Source organism: Polypterus senegalus, chromosome 17 (assembly GCF_016835505.1).
Source record: "Polypterus senegalus isolate Bchr_013 chromosome 17, ASM1683550v1, whole genome shotgun sequence".
NCBI classification, from domain to species: domain Eukaryota; kingdom Metazoa; phylum Chordata; class Cladistia; order Polypteriformes; family Polypteridae; genus Polypterus; species Polypterus senegalus.
Window position 1 is genome coordinate 96,659,163 of NC_053170.1, and position 17,244 is coordinate 96,676,406.

The following is a 17,244-nucleotide window of genomic DNA, read 5'->3' on the forward strand; positions in this document are numbered from 1 at the left end:
CTTAACCATAAAAGCCAAGCTACCACAGAGCTCATTTCCATGGGTTTGAGATGTGCGGTGATTCTCTGCATCTCCTGAGGAAATGTAAGTGATGTGCAGTAGAAAGATGGAGTGCTGTTGGATCTCCCACTGGCAGAACTTTTTGGTGCACTAGACCCGCTCAGCTTTGAATCACCCAATAACCAAGCAAGTGCTTGGACCTTTGGGCAAGTCGGTGTCATGGTGGTCTGACTGATCGAATCCCCCTTAAGTATGTCATGTTCCATTTCAAAAGGACTCGCAGACTCACCCTGTTAGCAGTAAATCTCTCTGAGGCGGATCAGGCGCAACATTCAGCCCCCCGTTCACAGGCCACGGCTGCAGACAGAAACAATGGAAGGTTAAAGAGCTGCATGACGCGATGACAAAAACGATCAGCTAAAGCAAGTTAACCCGATAACGTTAACCAGTAGAGAAAATTTGGCAGCACACAGACAGCTAAGGCACATCAAACCATAAACAAAAGACATTTGTGAAAGCCTTTGTGGGGGAAAAACAGAAAAATTAAAGGCGTCAACCAAATAAGTAAAATGGAATATTGTCTTTTATACAAATTGCAGGTTGCCTTGTGTTATGTTTGTCAATTAATTTAAGAAAGTTGCTACATTTAGGTGCGGAGGAAACCAGGAAATACATCCCAGGTGCGTTTGTGAGAGAGAAAGAAAAGGGTAAAGGAGTGAACTGGGGTGAATTCAGACACTCTACCTAACCTTGTTAGCAAACTGGAAGTTCAAAGTAGCCATTTCTTCCCCCCAGGCACTTCAGTAGACATCTGCATATAAAGAGCAGTTCCCCCAATTCAAAAGGTTTAGATAGATAGATAGATAGATAGATACTTTATTAATCCCAAGGGGAAATTCACATAATCCAGCAGCAGTATACTGATACAAAGAAACAATATTAAATTAAATAGTAATAAAAATGAAAAGAATTAAAATAAAATTAATGTTCGCATTTACTCCCCCGGGTGGAATTGAAGAGTCGCATAGTGTGGGGAGGAACGATCTCCTCAGTCTGTCGTATAATCGTTGGTGACCACATTATTATTACATCCATCCATCCATCAATTTTCCAACCCGCCATATCCTAACACAGGGTTACGGGGGTCTGCTGGAGCCAATCCCAGCCAGCACAGGGCGCAAGGCAGAAACAAATTCCCGGGCAGGGCGCCAGCCCACCACAGAGCACACACCCACACACCAAGCACACACTAGGGACAATTTAGGATCACCAATGCACCTAACCTGTATGTCTCTGGACTGTGGGAGGAAACCCACACAGACACGGGGAGAACATGCAGACTCCACGCAGGGAGGACCCGGGAAGCGAACCCAGGTCTCCTACCTGCGAGGCAGCAGCGCTACCCACTGCGCCACCGTGCCACCTATTATTACAAGTATCAAAAATAAAATGTAGTTGCAGTCAGGAGTTCTGTTTGGCAGATAGAGTACCTACTGTATTAAAGGCATAGTATAAATTCAATTAAAAAAAACAAAAAAACAAAGCATTACCATGTCCGAGTAGTGCATGTTCTGCTTTTCCCCTGCACTTCGGATGCGTTCCCAGAGCTTGAGGGGGATGTTTGAAACGTGGTGGGAGCAGGTGATGGCTGAACAGTGTAGGGGGGCCAGATAGGGTGTCTGAATTGCTGGCCAGCTTTCCGACTTCAAGTCAATCGCCACCAGTTCTTCTTCTGCCAGTACCAGTAAGGCAACTGGGTCAGTATGTTCTAAAAAATAAATCAATATTCATACACCGTCACCCTGGTTCCTGCATTTCTCTTGGAAAGTTAAAATAAAAAACTTGCACTTTTCAGTATCTTGAGTATTGGCCATAAAGCACCTCATTAATTGAATTCTACATATTCAGAGCATAGCCACACATAAGCCTAGCAGTGCCCAAAAAGAAGACTCCGACAACAGCATTCAGTCTGGACTGGGACATTATGAGTTAAGAACCCCACCAGTACTCTGACACTTACGAGATTCTGAATTTTCTCCACAAATGACAGCAAAGTCGATGATTCTTGATGTGAAGTCAAAAGCTACGTGGTTTCTGCCATGAATTACTGAGATGCAGTGCCGGTCTCCATAGCTCGCCCGTGGCATTCCACCACTAAAGATCACAAAGGATGAGCTGCAAGATGTTCAAGAAAGAAAATTGACACAATTTAATGTGCGTGTATGGTTTATTGTAGCACATCAATACCCGAGCCAGGGTACCCCAGGAGACGAGACTGAAAGGACAGATAAATGACACTGAAGTCATAACCTTCAGAGCCAAGAAGTGAGCGACTCGGCGGAATTTACAGGGGTTTGGCTTTTCAGATCTGCCACCCCATCCTGCCTAGCACAAAACAGAATTTTCACCATTACCAGCTCGGCCATTCGAAGAATGAAATGCTGAGACAGCCAACCCATTTATTTTGTGACATATGGAAAATGGAACATAATACAGTACATAATACAGTGTTTGTGAGATTTTAAGAAAATAAGGACCACTTGCACATAGAGACCTAGGAGTCTTTTCCTAAGCTACTTCATCTGCCTTGTAAATAAATGCTGTGGCTGTAATGTTCACTTTGAGATTATCCAGTGATAAGGAGACACTGCTGCAGGCTGCTCAGAGACCCTTCCCTGGACTCAATCATGGCATTTGAAAAGGGGAACATAGGCAGCCCCCAACATTATAAAATGCTAGTAAAAATCAGAGCTGACTGGATGGCTAACTGGAGTTTCTCTTTATTTATGAGACAGAGGATAGGACTCTGGTGGAGAAGAGTTGTCTGCAGCTTAACATCAGCAAAAGCAAAGAAATGCTTATTAACCTCCAGTGCACCAAACAGCCTCTATGTCCAGTTGGTGTTAGGGGGTGGATGTTATAACTGAGCTTATGTTAAAATACAAATTCCCACCTGGGGACAAATAAAGTTTAATGTGTCGTTCAGATAATTTAGAACATTGTGGAATTCTGTTTGAGCGCCATGGATCATCATGTATCTTGTGTAATAAGCTACACTAGATGGAGATGCTGTATTCAACTCTTTCCTGTGAAACTGCTCAAGTGGTACTTGGTGGGGAGAATCAAGAGACCAACTGAAGGATGTTGGCCTACAGACTCACCATTTAGTAAAGCGTTTTAGCATCAGTATAGAACTTTGAAACAGGCCACAAGAATGTGGGCTGGATGGGGCGAGACTCCAGCGAGTCGCTTATGACTGGTCTGCTTCATCCCTAGGCTTGTTTAACAAGAACGTCTTTCTCACATACAAATGAACACGCACATGATGCTAATTGTGACGTTGAGATGTAAAACGTACTTACCCCTTCTTCGTGGTAAGCGTTACAATTTTAGAAATAGCTTTACAGGGAAAAGAACCTGTGGGAAAGAAAACACAGGTATAGTTAAATCATTTTAATGAGACTAAAAAACAAAGAGATGTGAACAGCTAGACATGCTGTAGTGCAGATAAATTATACTTTAAAACCTAAAGCAAGTGACCGAGTAGCAGAGCGGAGAGAACTGCTGCCTCACTCTGATTGAGACCCCAATGGGCGTCCATCCATTTCCATAAACAGCCCAGAGATGAGCAGCTGGGCTGACGGAGGACTGTAAGCTGGTTTAGTATGAGACTCTGTGTGTGTGTGTGTGTGTGTGTGTGTAAGACCTGCGAAGGCCCGGGGTTCCAGGTGGGCACTGCCAATGCTGTCAAAATTAGTGATGGAATCCACAACCTTGTACTAGAAAAAGTGAGCTGAAAATGGATGGAAATTAAAACAAGTAAACTTTCCTTGCTCTTACTTACATTCATAATTATTCTGAAGTGCTACATTGACAGCTGAATGTTTAATGGTGTGCATATACAGTATACTTGTTTTAGACAAGTCATGTATATGAAGGAGACATGGACTCACTCAGTCTACTACAAGTGTATCTGAGGTTTTTACATACTCTGAAGCACTCTTGTTTTCACACGGCCTATTAGTAGTACTGGGCTAAATGAATATTAGTAAAAAATAACCTTAACATACAACACTAACTCCCCTCTTTTATTAAATGTTCTCTCCTAACTTATTTCCCTAGCTTTATACATACTGTATGCAATATATGAGGGGCAGTCAAAAAGTTCCCAGAATTGTGATATAGCGGGAGAGCGAGAGATCAGATTACACACACGTTGTAACTGGTCAGCAGTCGTGCTGCGCTCTCCTCCACAACAACAGGTCTGGATTGGTTTCGGCGTGTAGTCTTGTTTTAATTACCGTTTGAGTTAGATGTGTGCGTAGTCATTCTGCGCAATGTCACAGTTCAAACAACGTGCTAACATCAAGTTCACGTGCAAATTGGGGAAGTCAGCTTCAGATACGCTAACGGCCCTGCGGCTGGTCTGCACACGTGCTGTGTTCCCCTCCACAACGATGTGTGCGTAATCTGATCTCTCCCGCTATATGACAATTCTGGGAGATTTCTGACTGCCCCTCATAAGAGCAAAGGTGTAGCTAACTAAAAATATTTATATGGTGCACCTCCCTGGTCCTCAACCCGAACCCTTCACATCTGGCTAGGAAATATTTCACTTCCATGGAAGACTAAAGTTGTAAATATCAATGGATTTTGCTGGAATACATAAATGTTTGACCCAACACGTACAGTAAACTGTATTTCAGATAATGTAATTAAAAACAGTCAATGTTTTATTTTTCCAGCATACTTTTACATGAACACAATTATAAAAACATCTGAACACTTAAAGTAAAGCAAAGCACTAACGTGGAGCACACATCTTAAGACGTCTACACTGGCCTACACACATGAGCTTAAGTGCAAGAAGCAGTTCATGAATGGACATTGTAACTGTTCTAAAAAAGAACACAATAAAAGTTTTGATCAAATATAATAACTCTGATTGACCAGCGTTTAAAGCGAGTCCTTCACTGTAGATGGTCATATAAAGTAGAACATCTCAAATTAATGGCGTCAGATGTTTAACGTTAAGAATCACGGAACAAATCTCTCGTGTCCTACCGTAAGGCATTTCATTTTTGACGGGTGCTGTCTGAGAGTGGTCTTTGGAAACAGACCAGTGACAGTATGTGCCATCGCTGTGGGAGCTGATGACTTGGTCTCCGTCGTGACACCACCATACACTTTCTAGCTTCTGAAATGGAAAACAGATGCAGCAGGACATTAGTACCAAAGATGCATGCCCCTGAAAGGCAATCAATCAATCTTATTTTTTAATTTAAACAGACACTCAGAATCATTTCATTTTACCAGATATTTGCACCCGGTCAGCTTTACATTCTATGTCCAGTTAAAAATCCACAAAAATACCAGCTGTGTGTTACAGTAATCTTAAAGAACTCACACTATAAGACATGTATTTTATATTGCTGTACCTTAAAAAAAAAAATGTAATGCAATGTCAGTAACCAACTAAGCACCTTAAAAAGCCGATTCTTGTTATGTAAAGGACAAATACGCAAGAACGGCTAAAGCAGCCTGCAGAACTCAGACTCTGTTCAGGGGTGCTATGGCTAAGACAAGACCACTTGATGGTGAAAAACAAGAACATACCTTGTTTCCAAGAAAGAAGTGAGTAGCTGTCTTGCTCTTAACATCCCATAGTACCAAGAGTCCTCGGCTATAGCCAATAAGGATTTGATTTGGATTTTGAGGATTCTCGGTCAAAGTCTCGACGTAGTCAAGGTTCCGCCTTCCTGCATATTCCACTGGAATCCTAAAGCCAGTTAAAATTGGTTCAGAAGCCGAGCTAATGGTAGCAGGTGCTTGAAAATCAGAAACCTTTCGTAGACACTTGGTGAGCACAATTACAGTTGAAATATGAAAATAATTTTAAAAAAACACCTGAACAAAATTTTGCTTACTGAACACTTTTGGGTGAATCTTATGGAATTTGGCCTGCTGTTCACAAATCTCACCTTTAAATTTGACTCTCACGTACGATTTTATTGCAATTGCCTATTTTTGCGATTTCCTCTTATAGGTATATAGTATCACGCACGTGTGCATAGGAGGTTTAGTGATGGCAATTACCTGCCGGATGAGGGGTGGGCGCAGTGTACTAATGCCTTCTCTTCTACTCCCTCTGCAGAACAGAACATCGACAGTCACTCTGTCATTGATGTCACTTCTGTGTCCGTCTGACTGGACCCGCCCCCTCCTGCCACTTGAACTCATAACCCAGAAAATTGGCCACCTTGTTTCACTTCCTATCCAGAACTCCAGTCTGAAAAGACTGCTCCGCATTTATTATCCGTCTTCCTTGCTTTTTGCAAATCCAGTTATATATATATATATATATTTTTTTTCATTCTTTTGGCTTCTGGCTTGACGTTCCCTGAGACGTCACAAACCTCCACATATTTTGCACATTCAGTCAGCTCTTTGTGATCAGTACAACGTGTGATTAGGCTCCCTAAGGCCCCAATATGGCACCCTTTTCCCAACCTGCACACAGTACACCTGCTCTGATCACTCATGGCATCCGTCTGTAAGTGGTGGGTCAGGCCTGCTTTTATCACTCGAGGTTCCCTGCCTGAAAGAAGTGCCCTTGCGTCACAAATCACAATTAACAGGTAGTTACTTTTCAATTGTGCTTAAAGTGCAACACATCGCTAAATAGTCATTTTCTGCATTCACACTTGGACTTTTTACTTGCTAATCTTGGTTCTGTTATTCATGCCATAACAGTGGAATTTTAACTGATAACAGTTTACAAGATCAAATCTGGATATGCACACATAATGTTAATAAAATATCTTTGCTCATACCTGTGTAAATATAAAGGCAGCAACAGAGAAGACAGGCAAAGAATTTCCTGCCAAATGAGAATTTAAACAGAGAGCAGCAAAGAACGCAGGAGAGTGGAGTCCATGTAAGGCATGTGACAAATAATAAGGAATGATCTTTACAAATATTTACTGTAAAAGAACAGCAGCATATTGGAGGGAAAAACAGATTAAGAAATGAGATCCAAAATGAAATGCGCTCCAGAACAATGGTTTACCTCTGCTGAACGTCTTCAACACTGATATAGTGCTCCTCCAGTTCTTCAAAGTCAGGGGTCTTAACAACAAACACATGGCCTCCCTCTGTGCCCAGATACAGGAGATCTCGGGAGGAGTGGGCCAGCACGGCTGTTACATGCGTAGTACTGGGCAGGGCTCTGAAAGGGAAAGGGGGCACGAGGGGGGTGTTAGTATCAAGTTTTATTATTACTGCTGCATTATGTCTGCAAAGCGTTGAAATACTGCAGGCAGCGCCAAGCCACTGTCATCACAGTTATGACCCTCTGCCAGCTCGACCTGCAGTTGACTCAGCACTGGTGTCGTTTCAATGATTTTTATTTTCTTAAGCCAACTGACAGTTGTGGAGTGGTTGGCGCTTACCCCAGGAGCATTAGACTCAAGTCAGAAATCGACACTAAGTAGGACCCCACACCAGTACTGTGGTATACAATGCTGTACAGACATCACCTTCATAAAGTCCTCTGAAACCCCTTTACTTTTATACATTTTGGTTTTGTTGCAGCTTTATGCTAAAATTGGGTCCAGGCAGTTAAACTCTCAGAACACCCAATACCCCAGAATGACAAATGAAAACCAAGATTTTAGACGTTTTTGAAAGTTTATTACACAAAAAGCTAAAAGAATTGCATTGACAAGTTATCTGACATTTGGCTCGGAGCATCCCATTGACGTTTGGTCAATTCAACTGATTGGCACACAGCTCTCTCTAGGAACGGCTTAGAGACAATTCTGCTCCATTGAAGGATCTTCAGAGCACAGTGGTCTCCACAATACTTAAATCAAGTACAAGAAGTTTGGAACAACCACAACTTTTCCTATAGCTGGCCACTAAGCCGCAGTGAGCAATCAGGATAGAAGGACCTCGGTAAGAAAGGTGACCAAGAAACAGAGGGTCAGCCTGGCCTACACCCTGGAGACCCTGTGTAGAGATGAGAGAAACTTCCAGAAGGACAACCACCACTGCAACACTCCACTAATCTGGGCTTTATGTCAGGGCAGCCGGACTACACAGCAAGGCCTGCTTGGAATTTGCCAAAAAGCACCACAAGGACTTTCAGACTATGAGAAACAAGATTCTTAGGTCTGATGAACCCAAGATAGAACTCTGGAGGAAACAAGGCACCTCTCATCACACGTGTAACACCAGTCCTAGACTGGAGACTAGACTGGGCTGAGGGAACACACTACAGAGAAATCCATAATGAAAACCTGCTGCTCAGAATGGACTGAAGCAGGGTGCGCAAGGTGTAACAAAAACTACACAGGGCAGTAAAATATACCCACATTAAACAGGGTGTCCTTTAGGTGTGGGTCTTTGTACGTGTTTGCATCTTTGCCACTTTTATTTCTTCAAGGTAAAAGAATGAATTGATGGGACGACAGAACTTGGACTTTTGAGGCCACCGTAGAAACTAAATACAGGAAGCAACATATAAAGCAGAAGTGCCGGAGTTTGTGAAAGTTAAGGGATTCTGGGTAGAGTGGCAATCGATGTTCCAACAGGACAAAACAAAGACAACACAGGAGGGGCTTACGGTCAACTCTGGAAACATTCTTGAATGGCCCAACCAAGGCCCTGCTCATCTCTGGAGATGATCAGCTGGCGAGTTCCATCCCACCTAACTGAGTTTGAGAGGATCTGCAGAGGACCCCCACATCCAGGTGTGTCAAGTTTGACATGTCAGACCCAAGACGACTCCAGGCTGGAACTGCACCCCCAACAAAGCCCTGAGTGAAGGGTCTGAATATTTGGGTCAATATGATATTTCTGTTTTTTTCTTTTTAACATAATATGCAAAAATTCCTAAAACCCTGTTTGTGCTTTGTCATTCTGGGGGTGTTGAGGGTTGCGTTATGAGTTTAGAAAGAAAAAAATTAAGTGAGTGCAACATAAGATAATGTGAAATAAATAAATATCAAGGGGTCTGAAGACTTTCTCAAGGTGCTGCATTTTACCATCGATTTAGAAAAATGAAAAACTCAGGCTGCACACCGAGTATACACTAACAAGTAACGTTCAACCTGTCAAGCAACATTTACTTTACTAGCAGAGATGACATTCTACATTGGTGTTTATTAATCGAAAAGAAAAGCTCATGAAAACGACTCGCACCCTGGCTTTCCTTGTAACGTGAAACTGGTCTTCTCTGCCAACTCAGACACGTCATTGCGAGCTTGCAGCTTCCATAAGTGAAGGCTGTTGTCCTCAAGAAGTGTGACAAGTTGGCCCTGAAAAGAAACACAGCACAAGTATTAGGGCCCCCCCCAAAAGGGACAGCATGGCTATCATTTAGTGTCTGTGTTGCCGTCTAGCAGTGGCCTACTGGACACTCTACAAGTATACAAGGCAGAATATTTCAACATGATATTTAAAATGATAAAACCACCAATCAGATGGTACTCAATAAAACATTTTGGAAAATCTTTACAGGTTAGAGACCAACTCTCGTAGCTCAAGTGAGGCTGGAGAACTTGGATACGAAAAGGGTAGAAGGAGAACAGCATCCCAGTCAGGAAGGACGACAGTTTCTTACACAGACGGGAGGCCAGAACAGAACAGTTGCCCCCGGACTCGGACTCTCCGAAGTGAATTGGCAGGCTTTCTTTTCAAGCTGGGCCCAGGAGAGATACATCAGTCCAAACATAAAAGAACAAAAGGACAAACGAGTTGGCCGGCTGGACAAAGAAACGACTTTGTGCCCGGCCAGAATACAATAATGTTTGGACCAGCAGGAGCTGGAAATGGGGAACGGTTTCAACCCCTCATATGGTAGAGGTGCCCAGTTGGGACATCCGCAAGGGAGCTTGTGAGTTGGAGTCCAGAAGTGTAACCCTGTCAGGGTCCTTGGGTGCTGATAGATGGTGCTGTCCGGGGAGGAGCTCCCTACTTTCTATATAACCCGGAAATGCATCTGGGAAGATACAGTGTGGCACAGGAAGCACTCATGGGTCCAGCATGAAAAGAAGCCTGCCAACTCACATCACAGAGTCCGAGTACGGAAGAAACACTCAATTGGAGGAAGGAAGAAGGGAGAAACAGGGTGGTCAATTGGCACTGCGATTGATCTCTGTATGGGTGTTTATTTCTGGAGGTCCTGTGGTTTGATAAATTTCTTTTATTTAAGCCTAAAAGTGTGTTGGGCATTATGGTCTCTGAGGTTTGGGAAAAAGTGGTGTTTACAAGGATAAAGGAATATTTAAATGGTTTTAGACGATAATATCTTAAAAGTTCAAGTTGATGGGATGACCTTAACAGAATAAAGGAAATGCTCAACCGTTACTTAATGCCAATTTAAGAAAAAAAAAACAAAAAAAAACCTGGTTTCTGAACATTTACCGGATTGCTACTAGAGGCACATTTGTCAAAATGCAGATGTATGAAATAAACAATCAAGCCAGCAATGCTTAATACGATGCCATTCTAAGCTCCAGACGTGTTCCTCTTAGAGTTTCGAATGCCAAGATTTACGACCATTAGATCAGAGGCCTTGGAGTCCTCCTTGGAGTTTCAAGTGTCCAGACATGTCACGATTCGATCGTAGATACCCTCCCTTGGAGTTCCAATTGTCCATTCAGAACATGATGTCATTTTTAGTTTGAAATGTTATCTGAAAAGTGTTAACATCAGCTAAAAAAACAAATTGATCTGGGGATTCCAGGATTTCATAGACCGACAAAGATATATAATACAGACCGAAACTGTTTCACGGAGCAGCAGTTGGAACACCCCGACATCTAGAGGATGAACTACAAGAAACGTTTAAAGCACATGAATCCACTAAACCTAAAGCTGATGTCACATTACACAAGCTCTATTCGGAGAAGTCAAACCTGATGACTGGAGCTGCTGAGCATGTCATATTATTGCATGACTAGACATCCCAGGATGTGCCAAATTACACAGCTGCTCAGTTTTATATTTCCAAAGCATTGCAAGCCCCTCCTTTTTTCTGACAGCCAATACCATGCCACCTGTTGGAGTCGGTGCCCATGCAAAGGCTTTACATGGTACTGCTAGTTAAGCCGCAGTCATACTGAATTGAAGACAGGACTCTTGACCAATGGATGATGAGGAGGGGAGGCGGGTCTTCAATGCTAGTTAAGCCGCAGTCATACTGAATTGAAGACAGGACTCTTGACCAATGGATGATGAGGAGGAGAGGCGGGTCTTCAATTCAAACAGTCATCTCTGTAAGTCTTTACTTTCATGTTTATGATTAGATTAGACAAAAATTTATTAATATTAAGGGGAAATTCACACGCATACAGCAGCGTAAATAAAAACAAGGATACAGAATGACAGAACAAATAATACGGTCATTCAATATATGAATAAAAATAATATAATACTGTAAATACTGTTAACATATTTCAAAATAATATTTTCAAGATAAACTTAATGAGTGCCCCAGGAAGAAGCATTGATTTGCCTGATAGCAGTGGGCAGAAAAGACCCCCAGAGGCTCTTCTTAGCACAGCGTAGTGGAGGAATGTGCCTGTGGCTAACAGTGCTCCAAGAGAGAGCGCCCCCTGGAGGAGATTTTTCATGATGAATCCAATTTTGCCACCATTCACTTTTCTACAACAGCTCCCAGTGTGTCCAGGGTTCAGCCGGTGATGGCGCAGGCTTTCCTGATAAGCTTATTCCGGCATTGGGCTTCTTTTGAGATCAGGTTCCCGAGGGGAGCACAGCATAGAACAGCACACTGGCTACTATGGACTCAAGGAAGATTTCCAGGAGTAGCCAGTGTTGTGTTAAATTTATTGTTTTCTGTATATTCCGTAAATAATTATTTAGCAATGTTTTATATTTAAAAGCATGCGTATTACACATATTGAACATACAACTGGATGACGGAGATGTGAATTATGTAACATGAGTTCTTTTTCCTTTGCTCCGATTTTCACATTGTTTGCTTTGAAACAGCATTGGTCACTATTGGCTTCTATAATATCAGAAACTTTTTTCTCTCCATTCACAATGAAGACATTTTTCTCAGCCAGCATTACAACCTACACAGGACAGGTACATAAACTTTTTAGAATTTTAGGCTGAAGTATTTCTTTAAGTTAATCGTATCATGTGTTCTGAATATTCCATGAACTTGCTGCTTTTATGGGAGATGGCATACCAAGTATAATGGAAACTAAAGATTTCTGTTTCTTGAATGTAGTACTAGGGTCTTGAACCGCGTTAGCCATTATGAATGTCGTGAGAAGTCAAGCAAAATGACACCTTTTATAGGCGAACTAAAAAGATTACAATATGCAAGCTTTCGCGGAAACTCAGGCCCCTTCTTCAGGCAAAATGTAATCATGATCATGGTCAATGATGACATCTCACCTGAAGAAGGGGCCCGAGTTGCCTCGAAAGCTTGCATATTGTAATCTTTTTAGTGGGCCAATTAAAGGCGTTTCTTGAGTGAAAACTTACAAGCATCAGAAACAAAGAGACAGTTTGTAGGGCGACGGCTGCATCTTTCTAACAGCCGTTGCTAAATCTGAGACTAACGCCGTTGACAGTTTAAGCTTTAGTTACAGGCCATGGAGTTTAATTACGAATAGGGTACCTGTTCTGCTAGGAAGTGTATCTGCAGGACTGCAGCATTTGCTTCATGTAGACCCATAAACTCAACTCCTGGTGTGCCGTAGCTAAAACACAAAGAGTGTTAAGGAAAAAGAAAAGCAATTATTGACATTTTAAAGATTTGCTACTTCTGTACAGCCCACTGAACAAAACACAAGCATGGACTGGATTAGAGGGGTCAGAATGGTGGCCAAGGAGCTTGTGTTTGTTGACAGATTAGAGGATCTCAAATAAAACCAGTATCAGAATTCATATCAAAATTGTAAATAAATATTTGCACTGCATGGCTGGCCAATCTTTCTTTTGCTAACTTTACGTTGTGCCAGCGCCATTCCCAATGTATTTTATAAACATAGAGGTAGAGTGCGGCTGGTTAAGAGAATTGGGTTACACAGTGTGTAAGGAGTGGGAATTGGCCTTGCAACATTCAGAGTTTAACCCTTTACCCATAAGGCCACATTTCCTCTCTACATGGTATTCTAATGGTAGGCACTTTTAAGGATACAGTTTGATTGCTCCAGAGCGGGTCCCAATGGCCAGAAGTCCGAGTCTGGGGCTGAATCCAAGGGCACTAGGCTGGTGAGGGAATCCATGTTCCACTGTCTTAACAGACAAAAACAAAATACAAATTTAAAACTGAACAAACAAATAAATAAATAAATAAATAGAGTTGATACCTTGTGGAGCCTGTAGATTAAAACGAATATCCATTAATCAGAAAAAGAGGATCACACATCTCTGCAAACACACTTTTTAACCTCCTTGGTGTTAACTGCGAGTGTAACTCAGGCTGGCAATTCAATCTAATTGCGGTTAAACCCGAGTCAGACTCGGGGTGACGTATAATGGTAAGCCTGAATAACCCTCGAGACAGTGTTCTGTAGCCATCAAGTGGATGAAATAACTTGCTGCAAATGAAAATCATGCATATTTTTTGTGTTTTTCCTACTCTAAGGAAACTCATAAATATGAGTAGGGCGGAGCAGCCAACAAAAAAAAAAAAAACAAAGGCAAATCAAAAGCCGTAAAGGCAGTTTTAGGATAAATCAAAACGGAACAAGTGCTTGAATAAAGAGACGGTGAAGACGATGTGAACTGGTCATCTGAAATTGACACGGAAAGTGAAAGTGACACATGCGTCACTGCAGGACCAAACCATCGAAACATGTCGAGCAAATTCAGACACGTAAAGCTTCACTGTGGTCAGACAGTAACGGCCTGACAAAAAGACAACATTATTGTGATCAAGTGCAAGGACAAGCAAGACGTTAGCCCCCTAAGCAGTGCTCACAATGTAGCAACCGTCAACGTTTGTGTCAATGGAACCATAGAAGTCACTAAGCCCTGTAGTCACATGTATATTATAACGAGGATTACAGCGCACCGCCTCTACATGCACTCGCTGATTAGTGACCAGACATGGAGGCTCTTTGGTGTGATGAAAGTCAAAAAGCAGTTCTGTGGTTTTGCGGACGTTAAATTGCAGACAATTCCCAAAGTTCTCCCCCTGACTCCTCTCCTCTGTCTCATCCCCCTCATCAATACCCCCCTAAAGTGCAGAATCATCAAGGAATTTCTGCAAGTGACATGACCTGCTGTTATATTTATGGTCGGAGAAGTACAGAGTGAAGACAAAAGGAGACTGGACTGCCCCCTGTGGTGCTTACATCCACATAAGAAACAGTCCTATATAATCCAGAGACCTCCATGACACTCCTGAAGGAATACAGTATGGAAGAAACTGGCAGCCAAGGGATTTCCTCATTAGGGACACAAAGTCTTTTTTTTTTTTTGGATGAAGATTAATGGTTAAATAGATGTTCATCCCTATTGTTCGATTTCTTATATTACACAATATAAATATTTCAGTGCATCATCTGGTCTTTTTCTGTGGCACCGAGTTAAGTATATTTGATTCAGTATCACGCTATACATCAGTCCAAACATAAAATACAGTTTCCATTTATTCAATTGCATATTTGTGCTTTCCCATGTCCATAGCAGTGTGTCTGATGCACGTGGAATTCACTTTGTAACGTCACCCACGAGGTGGTCTAAGTTAGTAAGCAACTTTGTTCCTGTCCTCCAACTCCAGAAGCCCACTGCAACAGCATTTAGTCTCAGTCTTAGTCTGCTGCTCATCCGCAGCTCTGGGGTAGTGTGCGGTGTGCAAAGGTGTAAACTCAAAAGTTGTTCTTGTTATGGCCGGGATATACTTGACGCTCTATGACACGTATATTTGTGGATGTGGCTGCTACGCAAGCACTGCACCGACCATACTTGTGCATGTACTTTATGTAAACTAGGGGCTCTGCCCCCTCTTCACTTCGCTCGCCCATCCCCAGGTTTGGTTAACCGGATATACAATTTTAAGAGATTGTTATTTTCATGGGAATTGTTACATATGCATTATTTTCACTTTTACTTTAAAACTTTAGTAAATACAATATTTGGAATTAACTTTTGTTCAAGATCGCATTCAATTTTGATTCCGTGTTTGGACTTGCATCGTGACAACGCTACGTTTAACTCCCTGTGAGTGAATATCATTTCTTTCTCTATAATAACTAAAACAACTATCTATATATATATATAATTCACTAAGGCAAGACAACCATGGAAACCACGGCGGAAGGGGCGTGGACTCACTGAGCCGCCGACAAGACAGACACCTATGGCGCACGCAGAAGGAGCCACGCCCACCAACTCCTGGAACCTCCGAATTGCCTTGACTGTTCATAGAGGCATGTTTCTCGCGGAGGTGAATCGCCATATGCAGCGTGTTAAACGGTTTGCGAGGGGTATCCCATGGGATCCTCAAAACAATCCTTTACAACTGAGGTTAAAACACAATGAAGTAGGCAGTCTTTAAAAACCGAGTTTTTGGTTACGACGCACGACCGCGTGCACCATAGCAAACTGTTTTACTGTGTTGGTTCGTTCGGTGCATTGTTATGATGTTGCTTTTCTTGCTGATTTATTACATTACTGATTTTTCAAATGTTAATTTTCTCCCTGTGCTTAAAAATCATTAAAAAACCGGCCTGATTATGCGGCGTATGGTACGCTGTGGGTTGGCTAGTTTTGAATATTTGTCCATGCTCTTTCTTCTTCGCTTAGTCGTTGACATGTCATCTAAAACGTAGAAAATGATTGTCCTGATAAAATGTATAAGAGCTGAGAGTGCAGGAAGTGTGTCTGACAAAAGCATTCACACGACTGAGGTTAGATGACTGTGGTCTTGTTTGAAAATAGTTGTAAGTAGGGCGTGACTTGAAATAATCTCACGGCAAAAGTCTCCGTCTCACAGGACTTCATACTGCGCCAACATTTTTGGAAATTTTTAATTCTTGTTGGTAACATGAATTAGATAGATCGATAGATCGATAGATACTTTATTAATCCCAAGGGGAAATTCACAGTTAGACGATCTACAAGTCTCTGACTTAAAAGTTTAAATCTGAACAATATATTCAATCTCTTTTTGCTGTTCTTTTATTTCACCAAGTAATAATTTCCATTTGTTTGCGCTAATGCAATCTTTACTATCATTTTTTTGAGACTTTTCCATGAGAACCCTAAATACAAAGAGGACCGTTTCATTTATGTTAGGTAGAATGCCCAGAGGGGCCCTGGAGATTTTTTCTCTCCAGCTGTCTGGAGTTTTGTTTTTTTTTTTTGTTGTTTTTTCTGTCCTCCCTGGCCATCGGACCTTACTCTTATTCTATGTGAATTAGTGTTGTCTTATTCTAATTCTTACTTTGTCTTTTATTTCTCTTTTCTTCATTATGTAAAGCACTTTGGTAGCTACATTATCTGTATGAAAATATGCTATAGAAATAAATGTTGTTGTTGAATTTTCATACTTCCATTATCTCTAACCTGCTCTGCATGTGTACCACGCCAATGTTTTTGAATTCTTTACGACGTTCTACTTTGTCATCTACTCTTAATTCCCAGCCCCGGGTGTGGACTCTTCTCGCGGGACGTATAAGTGACTCTCCAAGAAAATCAAGTTGCATCTCCTTCCAAGATTTTTTTTTTTAATGATAGAAAGATGTGGAGGATGCCAGCAGGTGGCAGTGTGATATGCTGTTGCGAAGGTGCTAAAGACAACACCAGCACAAAGGTGAGATGTGAGACCTTTAAATGTACCTCATCATTACGATGGGGAATATGCGAGAAATGGATGAAGAAAACCACCATGAAAACCATTGACTGTCAGCACTCGCTTCACTGCACTGAACCATTCATCAAATATCGCAACACACTCATTGATCCTATTGGAGCTGCAGTGCAGCTTGTCGTCACACTGCGTTAACTTGCAATGGCCGAATCCTCAATTCTTATTTCAGATGTTTACTGCTTTGCATGGACATATCTGCCTCAAATTTGCTTCCATTCCCTCTTGCACGTTTGCACATCCACGCCCAAAGAACTGGCGATTTAGTGCCAGCTGTTCTGAAAGGCATGTGTGTCACTATGGAGATGCGGATAGTAAACAATGTGGATGTCACCTACTAAAATTTGAACACACACACACCGCCCAAAAGTTTTCCTGGTACA

The 17,244-nt window shown here is 42.0% G+C and overlaps 1 protein-coding gene across 3 annotated transcripts in view; it reads right to left on the reverse strand.

Annotated features, from left to right (window-relative positions):
* Positions 1-17,244, reverse strand: part of llgl2 (LLGL scribble cell polarity complex component 2) — a 64,203-nt gene that overhangs the window by 25,467 nt on the left and 21,492 nt on the right. For all 3 annotated transcript variants that reach the window (XM_039739617.1, XM_039739615.1, XM_039739616.1), the window contains exons 3-12: positions 13,184-13,281; positions 12,662-12,743; positions 9,205-9,320; positions 7,070-7,228; positions 5,617-5,779; positions 5,065-5,197; positions 3,363-3,417; positions 2,021-2,175; positions 1,551-1,768; positions 290-357 (exon numbers count right to left, since the gene is read on the reverse strand). In XM_039739617.1, the coding sequence (XP_039595551.1) occupies positions 290-357; positions 1,551-1,768; positions 2,021-2,175; positions 3,363-3,417; positions 5,065-5,197; positions 5,617-5,779; positions 7,070-7,228; positions 9,205-9,320; positions 12,662-12,743; positions 13,184-13,281 (1,247 nt within the window). The remainder of the gene's footprint in view (positions 1-289; positions 358-1,550; positions 1,769-2,020; positions 2,176-3,362; positions 3,418-5,064; positions 5,198-5,616; positions 5,780-7,069; positions 7,229-9,204; positions 9,321-12,661; positions 12,744-13,183; positions 13,282-17,244) is intronic.